The sequence below is a fragment of the Cryptomeria japonica genome, chromosome 10 (assembly GCF_030272615.1).
Source record: "Cryptomeria japonica chromosome 10, Sugi_1.0, whole genome shotgun sequence".
Classification (NCBI taxonomy): domain Eukaryota; kingdom Viridiplantae; phylum Streptophyta; class Pinopsida; order Cupressales; family Cupressaceae; genus Cryptomeria; species Cryptomeria japonica.
In genome coordinates, this window is record NC_081414.1 from 273,389,292 (window position 1) to 273,402,865 (window position 13,574).

The 13,574-nt window shown below is 37.1% G+C and overlaps 1 protein-coding gene across 4 annotated transcripts in view; it reads left to right on the plus strand.

The window, feature by feature from the left end:
* The first annotated feature begins 3,329 nt into the window (after positions 1 to 3,329).
* Positions 3,330 to 13,574, plus strand: part of LOC131035487 (nuclear pore complex protein NUP214) — a 157,765-nt gene continuing 147,520 nt past the window's right edge. For all 4 annotated transcript variants that reach the window (XM_057967194.2, XM_057967193.2, XM_057967195.2 and 1 more), the window contains exons 1-2: positions 3,330 to 3,665; positions 5,048 to 5,259. In XM_057967194.2, the coding sequence (XP_057823177.2) occupies positions 3,494 to 3,665; positions 5,048 to 5,259 (384 nt within the window). In that variant the 5' untranslated portion in view covers positions 3,330 to 3,493. The remainder of the gene's footprint in view (positions 3,666 to 5,047; positions 5,260 to 13,574) is intronic.

A 13,574-nucleotide genomic window follows, 5' to 3' on the forward strand; every position in this document is an offset into this window, starting at 1 on the left:
TATTGAGAAGCTCAAAAGAGTTATTGGTGGGAAAAGTAGCCAAATCATTCTCCAAAGTCTCCAAATCAACCGAAATCGAAGAAATTACCTTATTAGCTAAAGGATAATTAAGAGACACCTTATTAGTATTAACAATATCCTGTACCTGAGCAATGAGATGCTCATTTGTAATAACATCAACCTCCACGGGTTTGTCACTATCTATCAAAACCTTCGGGATTCGTGAAACGGTCTCTATTAAAATACCCACATCTGGAGCAATATCCCCACCCATGGTTTTATTCAAAACAACAGGGATTTCGGACTCAGCCCCTAAAATATTACCCAACTCAAACACAGGCTCAGAATATACTCCCGTATTTGTAGTGACATTAGAACTTTTTAGAGGGGGAGCATTCGATAAACCAATCCTCGGGGAAATAACAGAGTTTTTAGGAGCCGCTGCTGAAACCCTAGAAGTGAAGGTCTCCTTCACTGGGGAAGGAGGAATAGTGGTAGCCCCAACAAATTGATCTTTATTCCAGGCAAAAGTTTCCACATTCTCATCAAAAGGAGATTCAATATCCCCCAACCCAAAACGAATGGATTTCATATGAAAGAACATGGGAGAATCCATAGTTACTACAGAGCAACCAAAATCTCCATAATCCTTGACCAAATTTTGACGCCACAAACCAAACGGAGATTAAATGTTACCGAATTTTGGCAGGGAGAGTTTAGGGGAAGTTAAGACACAAATTTTGACAGCCAACACCCCATCCTCAAACATAGAACAAGAAAGCAAAAATTTACCCAAAGAATCCCTGATTTTCATTAATATATTATATTCAATAAATTCATATGGTAACAGAGGAAGTTTAAACCACATTGGAACCCATTTTGGGCCAACCCTAGTAGCCGCTAGAAAGGGTTTCCAGCTTTCCACAAAAATCAGGTATTTTCCAAGCCAAAAAAATGGAGTACTCAAAGCCTTATCTCTAGCAGATTCAGAATCAAACACAATAAGAAACGAACTTGCAGAAAGAACATGGAAGTACAAAGTGCCGTACCAGTGAGCATGAAGTTTGTAATGAAGTTTGGACAGAGGAATAGAATCACCCCACACCTAAATCACAACTGCCAAAGCCCGAAGATCATGAGCCTTCTTCCTCAAAATGGCATATGAGGCATCAATCAACGGGATCAGAATTGAAGCAGGCTGAGAGGGCAATTCCAAATTCTGCAAATGACCTCCTGAATCCTTTGAAAGTGGTTGCAAATTCGCAGAGGCATTCGGCAGATCAATCTGAGCCTTATTGCCAGAAACCCTAACATTCTGCCTTTGCCTACCCTTCTGCCATTTCCTGAAATTGTGATCCTGCCGAAAGAAACCTTTAAAATATGCAGAAGAAGGGAAATTAGATTGGGATGTTTTAACGCGAGCAGGCGAGCCCAAGACATCATCCCATTTGCTGTCCTTGAACACCCATTGCGGAACATGTCCTGTTCGAGAGCCAAAAGGATCTTTGGGGGGGAGCGGATCAGACACCGCCTCATCTCCCCAACACCTGTTTCGATGCATGCCAACGGCCATCTGAAATTAAGTCCTCCTGATTTGATGCTCCCAAGAACAACGATGAGATGCAAGCCCAAAATCCTCAATTATGATGACTCCTAGGTGCAAGATCAAAGCCCACTTAATGCTGTCCTTGCTGCTGACAAATGAGGTCTGAAAACCAAGTATAATCTGAGGGATAGCAGTCTGAATACTCCTCCAAACTGATCGAAACCTTATCTTGAAGACAACGCCTATATATATCCGATCTTAAATATTTCCCTGAGGGAGTCTCTAGATTTGAGGGATTCTCCAGATCTGTCAAAGTCGAATCCTTTCCTCTAGGTAGGGAGATGAATATGAAAATGTAACTGAGGACGATGCTTCCAGCAGTAATTCGAATAATATGTTTCTTTTCAATTTGGATGATCTCGGCAAACCAACATCAACATACCAAGATGACCAGTAAAACTAATACTCTTCAACTGGAGCAGAAAATCTGATGTCGCTGAACCCACTTGCAAATCTAAATGTGATACTGCGCGCCAAATTTATACTTATGCAATGGTAGTATGTAAAGTGCGGTTGCCTCTAGTGAGATGCAAAATAACTCTGAGATCAGAAATGGTTCTGCTATCGATTGATGGGTTGTGTGCTCTTGTCCGATCTGAGATCAACTGCTGTTGCTTGTTGCTATGCTGAAATTCGATCTGTCTTGGTGTTGATGAATGCTTATGGATTGCTAATCTACAGATCCAACACTTATGATTCTGCCAATGTGTATGGGCAGATCGGTGGCTGATGATGATATCCGATGTTGATGAATTTAAAATAACCTTTTTCAGTAATTCTTCTGTGAATTTATGCTCTTGCACATATGCCCTAATCAAATTCTTCAAATGAACTCCCTATGACAGAAACCTGTGAAGACTATAGATCGGTCGAGTAGCTTCAACTGAATGCCCCTTTTTGGTGGTGAAAAGCCTTCAATCTACTTGGAATAGCCTGGCAGACGATTCGCTCTCTCGATAAGATCAGAAAGGATATTAATTGTCTCAATATTTATTTTTCATCAGCGACACCTTATTCAATGTTAGTCTGTAAGCTTCAGATTCGTAGCTTGAAGAATTTTTTATTTTGTACCATTATATCTCAACTCATTCGATTCAACGTGTTCTCTGCAAATGTCCCAGGGAGCCGAGGCAAACTAGTAGCATTCAATGTGGATGCCACCATGTATATGACATGTAGATATATTATATTTTTTATTACAATCAACTCTTTAATATTATTTATGAATATTATATATTTTCAAATTTGAATCTCTTTGTTAATAAAAACTAGAAATATTAAATTTAACATCTTTATTCGCTGCGATCCTTCCACTTCAAGAATTTTTTGCTTTTATTTTAATGGCTAAATCAAGTTTTTTTGAATAAGAATAAAAAACGAATATAAAATAAAAATAAAAATAATATAATCTTAACAGAAATATAAAAATATAATAACAAGAATATATTAAAACATAATAAAATAATCATACTTATTAATAATCTAATATTAATTAGAATATAATAATGATAATAATAATAATAATAAGAGGATGATGATGATAACTAATAATAATAATAAGAGGAGGATGATGATAACATGCGGGCAAGTTCATAACATCGAATGATCTCCCAACTGAGCTATAACATAGAGAGGATTCAGCTGTGTTTGTCGGTTAAAAGAATTTTAAAGAAAGAAAGTTGCTTTTATAAACAACGGACTTTTAAAAAAAAAAATCATATATAAATATTTACCATATATTTTTCGAACGCACTGCATACTTTTCAAGCAAACAGAAATATCTCTGCAAATTCGTCTGGAAATGAAAGAGCATAGCCTCCTGTTTCTGTTTTGTTGGAGGACTCCTTTTTATTAGTCTACTTCGCTGGTTAAAATAGATAAAGAAAAATGGAGATCCAGGAAGGGGAGAGTAAGCCTACGGATGACATTATTTTCAAAAGGATCGGAGTTTCGATTCCCATAACTTCAACTAAAGATGCATTTGACGCCAATTGTGCTCCGTTGAAGGCACTCGCTGTATCCAACCAATTTGGCCTCGCCTTTGTTGCTCATACCCGAGGTAAAGCGCTCCGTATTTTTTTTTTTTGAGTTTGGTGATGTTTTTTTGAAACACCTTCCGCCTGGTTGGCTATGACCAAGGGTTTTTCTGCCATTAAATTTACCTGTAACTTTTCCCCTTATTGGCACAGTTCATCTTTCGTAAATTTATCGTGATGTTCTCAACTTTTCCCCAAAAGAAAGTCCTCGCTATTTCTGACAAAATCTTCATTCTTCAGAGAACTAATGGTGAAGCCAGATAATCTGATTGGTCCAAGTGATGATATCTTCACTGTTGATGACAGGAATATCGTCATTCTTGAATCTTTTAAAATATTTGAACAGTAACTTCTATAAGTTAAGCTAAGAGAGTGTGCATCTGAGTAAACAAGAACAGTAACAGCTATTTTAATAGTCTATTTTGCCTCGAATACCCTCAAAGGATACTATTCAAAGCATACTTCCTCAAGAAGGAATACATAGAGGGTATTTGAGGCAAAATATACAATTAAAGCCCGGGTACATTCATGTTGTTCTGTCTATTCAAAGCTTTGACACAAATCAAAATTGTTATCATGACATAGAGAAATCGTGGAGATGACAGTCAGTTTCAGGGACCTTCAAGAGACTTGTGGAAGTACCTAGCTGGCCCGGGGATGCCCTGGCATCCCCTCAATATCACCATCAAGGCTTTGGGGTGGGAGAGCAAGCATCTCAGAAATGTCCTCTTTTTGAGGGAAATCTCCCAGGGACATCTCCTCCCTGCTGGTGGCAGTGGGGGGATGCTTCTCTGGCATCTCTGCACCTCGGGGATGTCCCTGTCCCAAAAATGGCATTCTTTTTTTCTTTTCTTTGGGGTTGGGGTGTTGGAATGTGTCCCTGTGGAACATTGAACTGTATTTCATTTTTCTTTCAATTCAGTCAATTTTCATTCTTGAGGGAACCTTGATTAGATGCCATGCTTAAGGGTACCTCCTCTTCCGAATTCTGGCTAAAACTTTACAGTTCTTGGTCCAAGAATGCTGTAGTAATGCAGATCATTTGATAAACAACGCTGATAGAAATGCTGTCTGCGATAGCTGTGGCTTAAGGGGCTTTTCTTTGACCATTCTTTTAGGGTTTTTTTCAGCACTACTATTATCATATCTATTTGTAAAGTTATTTGGAATTCAGGTAATAAGTTCCTTAACATTTAGTTCAGAAAATGCTTTATAGTTTGTAATAATGCAATCCATTTCTTATACAGTGTCAAGGGAAATTTTGTCTATTATAGCTTCACCGTAAGGGCTTTTTTGTTTTATTGCTTTTGATTATGCCTAAGTGTTTTATTTTATGATTTCAATTGCTATGGCCCTTGCTAATGCTTAATATGGATATTGGTTTTTGAAAAATGGTGTGAGGCAGGATTCTGTGTTACTAAGACTGCAGAGCTTCTACAAGTTGCAGAGGATTTGAAAGATAATCCACATAAAGCATTGACAGTTCAGGATGCAAGCATTGTGGATGTGGCACTTGGTGGTGTTTCCCTTCTGACATTGTCAAGTGATGGCTTAATCCTTGCTGCTTGTGTTGGGGGAACAGTTCATTTTTTTAGTGTTCCTGACTTAGTTCATAAGGTTTGTAGCCTCCTCTCAATCATTCTTTTGTTTGTTGTTGATATCTCTTATTATAAACTAAATTGATGACACCAAATTTTCCAGTATCGTTTTATGATAAAATTTTAAAAATGCCATTCAGGCTTGAAATAGTATTGAATTTTATATTTTAAGCATTATATTGTTGATGTTTGTAGCTATGATCTAATTAGACAATCATAGATCCGAAATAATATGTTTATAACTGCATATTGATTTAAAAGGTGCAACTTATATAAGAAATATAATACGGTTAGTTAGTGGTTTGTTAAGTGGCGCCCAAACTTAGTATGCCGCCTCCTTCTATAAGTCGTGTTCCTTCATAAAGGGCCGACTCTTGGTGAAAGGGTGCAACACATATATATGCATAAGGTTCAGTCTCATTCAGGATGATGAATTGAATAGAAGGAAAAAAGAAACTCGTCTACATCTACAGCCTGTGCATTGACATCTACAGCCCGTGCATTGTCTATAGCAGATCGCCTTCTTATATTGCAGATCGAACACAATATATGTGCAGACTGAGTATTAGCAGAGCTGTGCGAATTCACTAGCAGAGTAGATTGAAGGCAAGGCAGATCATACACATATGAGAAGAAGCAGATTGTATATTACCTGAAGTGCAGATTGAACACATATCATTGTTGGCAGATTAATCAGTGATTACATTGCAGAGTTATTTGAGGAGAAGTCCGAATCAACTGCCTTGTACATTCGTCTTCTTACAGCAGTTCAGTTTGCATCTCCTTCAGTCTAAAGTAACTGGACCCATCTATAAGCCTCAAGGAGTGAAGCAATTCACATTGGTCTTTGTACTTGATCATGTAATTTTATACCCTAGGTATGTTAATCAGATTTATATAATAGATTATGCCCTAGATTGTAATCAGATTTGCAGTATTTTAATAAGCCAACATTCAGTAAAATTAGAAATAAACACAGTAGACAGACAAGCATACCCTGGGAAAACCTCCAAGGAGGAAAAACCCAGCATGAAAGACCCACAGGTCAGATTATATATTCTCCTCTAAATCATAAGTACAATACTTAGCTTGAATCTAATCTTCACATATCAGATCTGTCCCTTTGCATGCTTCAAAACTGCATCAAAATACACTATGCCCTCTTGGACAATTTTGCACAAGTCTGGATAAGTTCGCACCCTTCCTTGAGAATTTGCACCTTAGCAGCAGAGCTAAATTCGCTTTTGCTTGAGATTAAATTGATCATTTTGACTTGAGAAATGTCCTTTATTTATATGCGCTTTTAACCTTTATTTCAAGTCGGCCTCCTTTAGGTTTTGGCGCCAAATTTATTATGGCGTGAGTGTTTTAGGATAGCGTGAGAGATAGGGCTGGGCCTAGACTTGGGGTCATGTTACCCTTTAGGGCCCAGACCTAAAAGGGTTCGGATGTTGCCTTAAGGCAATCTGAACCCTATAAAGCCCTAGTTATAAACAACAGATCATTGTAACAACATCTTGTTGTTCATATATATATATATATATATATATATATATATATATATATATATATATATATATATATATATATATATATATATATATATATTAGAGATATAATTTCCGTGCTCGGGGGAGACGATAACAGTATATCGTCTATGGTTGGGAGGGCAACAATGATGTGAATCATTGCTCGTGGTTAATCAAGCACACCCTATGATTACTGTGCATGGTCATCTTCTTGTGATCCTAGTATTGTAACAATTCAACATGGTAGCAGGTTCTTGAAGAGCCATTGCTCAGTTAGTGCATCCCCTCTATCTTGAGGAGGAGCTTGAGCTTAAGAGTGGAAAGATATGACAGGGGATAGAAATCATCTTTAGTGTGAGTAGAGAGAGTTTCTTGAATCAAGTTATAATTGAGGACGATACTAAGAATAATGAGAAGGAAGTTGTGGCCACTTCTTTCCATCTAGACCTTGATGATTCTCTTCATAGAAGTGACATTTCTATCTTCAGCCTGGGAAACTCTGCAGATTTGCATCTGTCGATGGCAACTGAAATATGAGATCAGGATCTTCATTGGATGAAAGAACCAAACTGATCAGATAAGTCTTCTACCTACTACCACATTTATCTGATAGTATATGGTGCATTGCTTATGCTAATGTTATTTATCTATTGTATGCTTTGGACTTATGGTTCCCTTCCTGTTCATAAGACTAGATCTGCCCATGTGTAAGATTGATTACATACAATTCAAGACATCTAATTTATCATTATCATGAGCTATGTTTAACAACAGATTATTACAAGTGTATGTGCAAGTGCATGTGTGATTGCAGGGGACACTTGAGGACCTTAGTAGTTAAGGCTTGACTGCTGTTATACTACTTGCAAGGGTTGCAAGTTTATCCAAAGCCAGATGGAGCTTGGATAATGAGATGAGTATTTTTCTTGGTTATTATCTCTTGAGTATTACTTTTATTTGTTTGTCATAGTCAACCTCTTATCCGTATTACTATATGTACTATAAAAGTTATGCTCTTGTTCTTTTCCTTGGCCCTCGGGGATGGGTTTTTGCAAAAAAAAAGAAGAACAATACATTAGGAATGCTGCTGAGGCATTTGTGTAGGTAATGGCAGCAGCGAGGATTACAAAGCAAAGTCGAGACAAGAGGGCTCTCCTAGTAAGAGGGAGTGGACTTCGAAGGGTATGCTTTTGTGACAGAGGGAGCAGCTAGAGGATCTGCTTCAATTGACTTCTGAGGATCTTGGTCATATTTATTCAAAGGGAGTGGACCATGTCAAGATGGTTTCTCTAGTGATCAACAGTCGGAGGACTCTATGAATCATGGATGGAGTCCCATGTGTGTAGGCTGGAAGGTTTTATGCTGTCACCTAGGTTGTGATATTCTTGGATAGATGGATACTTGGTGAACTTGGGAATCACCAAGAGTGATGTAGACTCCAACATTTACATAAAGGTTGTTGATGGTGAGACATTGATTTTGGTCCTTTATGTTGATGACTTATTTCTCACTGGGGTAGAGAAGCTCATCATTCAGTGTCAGAGGGAGTTAGCCTCTGAATTTGAGATGAAGGATCTTGGCCTTATGCACTACTTCCTGGACTGGAAGCTTGGCAGAAGACCGCATGAGATCTTCTTGAGTCAGGGGAAGTACACTATAGACATCCTGAATAGATTTGGCATGATGGACTGTAAGTCCATGTCTATGCTGATGGATATAATTTTGGAGAAGTTGAGCGAGCCAGCTTCCAGTTCAGATCTGTTAGATTCCTCTATGTATTGTCAGTTGATTAGATCATTAATGTATTTGGTCAACACCAAACCACATATCTGCTTTGCAGTGAGTACTCTCAGTAAGTTCATGTGTGAACCAAGATAGATTCATTGGGTTGCAGCATGTGTGGCAACTCGTGAAGCAATGTGGCTTCAGAAGCTCCTTGCAGGATTGTTTGTACAATCATTGGAGCCTACAATTATTCATTGTGATAACCAAAGTTGTGTGAAAGCTTTCTATCAATCCTGTGTTTCATGACAGAACGAAGCATGTGGAGATCAAGTATCACTATGTTAGAGACGTGGTGGAAAGGAATGCTATTCAGTTGAGATATGTTAGTATAGATGAACAAACTGCGTATATCCTCACCAAACCTCTTTCTAGAATAAAGTTTACATACTTTCAAGGTAAGCTTGGTATGGTAGAAAATGTAGCCCTCACCGAGATTGAATCTCAGCAACATTGATTTGTTTTAATAGTACTAATGTATTCTTTAAGATGTTTAAAGTGTAAACTCTTATTATGCAATCTTATTAATCTGATATGGTTCATGATTAGTGTCATGTGTGTGACTCCATGACAACATTGGTTCAGTGCTTGATGAGCCCCTGTGAACATTATTGTGAGGTGACGATCTCTCAATAGTGAACACTTGTACATTTGATCATTATCGTAAGGTGACGATCTTACGATATTGATTGATCATACCATTATGATGGATATCATGGGACGTGATATCTATGGATATGTCATAATGGTTTATATCTCTAGGAGTAATATCTATGGATATGCCATAGTGGTGGGTATCATGAGATGTGATATCCTTGGATAAGCCATAATGGTGGATATTACATAAAGAGATATTCATGGTGGATTTCATGTGATGTGAAATCCGTGGACATACCATGTCGTAATATCTTTAGATATACCATGATGGTGGATATCATGAGACATGATATCCGTGGACAAGCCATAATGGTGGATATTACGTGGGGAGATATCTTTATTTAAGGTCCATAATGGTGGATATCACATGAGGTGATTTCTATGGATAAGCCATGATGGTTGATATCACAATGAAGTGATATCTATTCTTACACCACCCTCTGGGAGTAGCCATGGTGGATCCATCCTCTGGGAGTAGCTATGGTGGATGTCATGTAAGCGATTCCATGACTTAGCATTTGTGTTTATTTACCTTTGGGAGTAGCCATGGTGAACGTCATGATGAGATGACAACATCACGTTGAGTGATTCCGTGATGGGCACTTGTGTTCATTTGCTTTTCATACATGGGAGTGGCCATGATGGACCCATCCTCTGGGAGTAGCCATGATGGATGTCACTATGTGACTTAGACATCGAGAAGGATTCCTCTCTAGCTAAGAGGGAGTGTTGATGTTTGTAGCTATGATCAAATTCCTTCTATGGGCCGATATAGCTAATATAATTGTCTAATTGGCCGATAAGATCCGAAATTATATGTTTATAACTGCATATTGATTCGACTTATATAAGAAATATAATACGGTTAGTTAGTGGTTTGTTAAGTGGCGCCCAAACTTAGTACGCCTCCTCCTTGTATAAGTCATGTTCCTTCATAAAGGGCCGACTCTTGGTGAAAGGGTGCAACACATATATATGCATAAGGTTCGGTCTCATTCAGGATGATGAATTGAATAGAAGGGAAAAAGCAACTCGTCTACATCTACAGCCTGTGCATTGACATCTACAGCCTGTGCATTGTCTATAGCAGATCACCTTCTTATATTACAGATCGAACACAATATATGTGCAGACCGAGTATTAGCAGAGCTGTGCGAATTCATTAGCAGAGTAGATTGAAGGCAAGGCAGATCATACACATATGAGAAGAAGCAGATTGTATATTACTTGAAGTGCAGATTGAACACATATCATTGTGGGCAGATTAATCAGTGATTACATTGCAAAGTTATTTGAGGAGAAGTCCGGATCAACTGCCTTGTACATTCGTCTTCTTACAGCAGTTCAGTTTGCATCTCCTTCAGTCTAAAGTAACTGGACCCATCTATAAGCTTCAAGGAGTGAAGCAAATCACATTGGTCTTTGTACTTGATCACTGTAACAACATCTTGCTGTTCATATATATATATATATATATATATATATATATATATATATATATATATATATATATATATTAGAGATATAATTTCCGTACTTGGGGGAGACGATAACAGTATATCGTCTATGTTTGGGAGGGCAACAATGATGTGAATCATTGCCCGTGGTTAATCGAGCACACCCTATGATTACCGTGCATGGTCATCTTCTTGTGATCCTAGTATTGTAACAATTCAATATATATGTGTTACAGATAGAAGATTGATTAAGCTTGATTAATATGTACTTCCCATAATTTCCCAGGGATGCCTTTAATCTTAACCAATTTATGGCACGAGAAAAGGTCAGCACAAACACTTGGATTATTGGTTGAAGAATTGGTTGATGGTCTGACATTAATACATTTTTAAAATCTAAAATTAAATGTCCAGAGTAAAATCATTGCTGACATTCAGAATCATGAAAAATTGGAAGACAAGAAAGAACTTGGGTATCATAAGAAGAACAGCTACCTAAAAATTAGAGCATCATACCTGCCCGCAATAATTAACAGGTTACAAAAATTATCATGATTGCAAAGCTAAGAACTGGCTCATATGAACTACATGGTGAAAGTGGTAGATGGGCTCTTCCAAAGACACTGGGGAATGCATAATCTGTAGGCTGTGGCATTTTATGGACTATACAATCACAATGATATTAGGCACAATCAGACAGAAATATGCAACCATGACCTCATACACAAAATTTCAATCAAGACAATCCAACACAGCACAAGGAGTTTATCCTAAAATTAAAAATTCTACACTTATAGAATCAATCTTGTAAACAAATAACATGCTTTTCTATTTCCTACAAGTCACTTTGGCCTAAAAGATGTTAAAAGTCGTCTTATATTTGATTTTTTTATCTTTATATTATACATATAATTCATCATTTTTTTCTTTCTTTGACTATGTTGGATATGGAAATTGGGTGCAATTTGATCAAATATGGATAAGGCTAATGAGTTTATCCCTTAAATGCGTTGAGATGCTCAGACCTACTCATATACCATTTTATATTCAGAGGATGCCTACAGTTTTATATTCACATTAAAGGAATTTGAATTACAACTGAACATTTTTGATGTGAGCTACTAACCTGAAATTTTCATCTTGGAGTCTCACATCTTAACTTTTGTAGACAGACATTTTCTTAAATGCTAAGGTTCAAGAGTTCAGATGCTCGAAGCCATAAATTTTAGGAATACAGCCTAAACTTTTTAGTCTGCAATTTTCTGGCTGGTTGTTAAGTGGAAGTTACTTTTTGAGAAAATGGCATGTTCTTAGCACTTGCTAGGTTATTGCTGCATCCCTATTGCTTATGTTGGTGTGTAATCATGCTTAGGTGGCTTTTCCATGTGGCATCATGCCCATGTGGCAAGTTAGGTAGGGTGGTAGGTATGATATTTGTCCTTTATATACCTGCAATCCTCTCCTATGTACTCATTTCACTCAATACATCATCTTCTCTTTTGCTTTGCATTTCTTTCTCATTTGTTGTTTCTACTGGGCTAGTGTTCCTGGCTAAGTCTCACATGGTATTAGAGCCTTTACTAGTGTAATGGAGATATAAATGAATTTGCAAACAAGTTCATATGAAGATTTAGGGCGAGAGCTGCATATTGAAGCAGTAGGATTGCAAATTTTGTCAATTGCATGCAAATTTGGCATCATTTTTGCAAAATCTGTATAAATCTAGAGTACTCTGGTGAAATCTAGTCAATATTCACAGTTTTTCTGTATTCTGGCAAAAATCTGCAAATTTTGTTGAAATTTTGTGAATATATATGCAAATATATATTAAAATTTGCATTATTTCAGTTAGTATTTGCAAAGTTCTGCTATATTTTGTGGAAGTTTGTTTACAAGTGTTGATTTGCACTTGCATATGCAAACTTTGTGCAAATTGGCTTCAGTTTATGCAATTTATCCCGTCATTTGCAAATCTGCTTGTTATTTGCAAATGGGCTTTCAATTCTAGAAGCTGGCTTTAAACTTTGTAAATTAACAAACAGTAGAAAGATAATCAAGAATCTGATTTAATTACGAAAGCGACAATTCATATTTCTAAAGATAAGGCAGCTTCTACAATATTAATCAAATCTGCACAATACTGATCTCAGTGTGAAATCACTCCAAGGAATTGTGGTTTTTCATCCTCCAATTCCAGACCTAGAGGGTTTTTGTGTTTAGGTTAATAGGACTAAAGTTCTGCGCTCCAATAAAGAGTAGAGTTTAGAGTTTTCCTCCAAAAGACTTAACTCTTGAAGTTTCCTTCATGACCTTTGATGGATATTTGAGAGAAATTATGTAAAACAAGCAAATAATAAGAGACCTTATATTATATTTTAACTTTACTTGAGGTTCTCTTAATTAAAAGAAATCCCATTACCTTGGGGCATTTGGGTTTCAACTTGGCTTAATTTTGAAAAAGGGACATTATAATTTGTCCTTCACAAGATTGCTTTGCCCTCAAGCAATCACAGGTAGGATGATTCAAAATTTCTTCTCCACTTGATTAAGTCTTTCTGAATATGTTGGGAACCCAATTTAATCTTGAAAAAACTTTGAATCTCTCTAATGATGCATTATATTTTGTTAACTTCCTATTTGTTGCTAAGACTTGCTGATGTGTTTTCTTAACAACTTTGTCTATCTTGTTGTCAAACAACTTTCTTTGAGTATCCATATTGCCTGCAAAGCTTCCTGGGTCATTCAACTTTGTTAATTGATTTATCTTTGCAACTTCTAGCTTTCCTGGGGGTTGTTCTTTATGAGGAATCATTTCACCATTCAACTCCTATTGCGCTACTATGATATTATCACAAGTTGTAGAACTTGAACCAGGAGATGTCTTGGGCTCCATTTCAAATCTTGGTCTC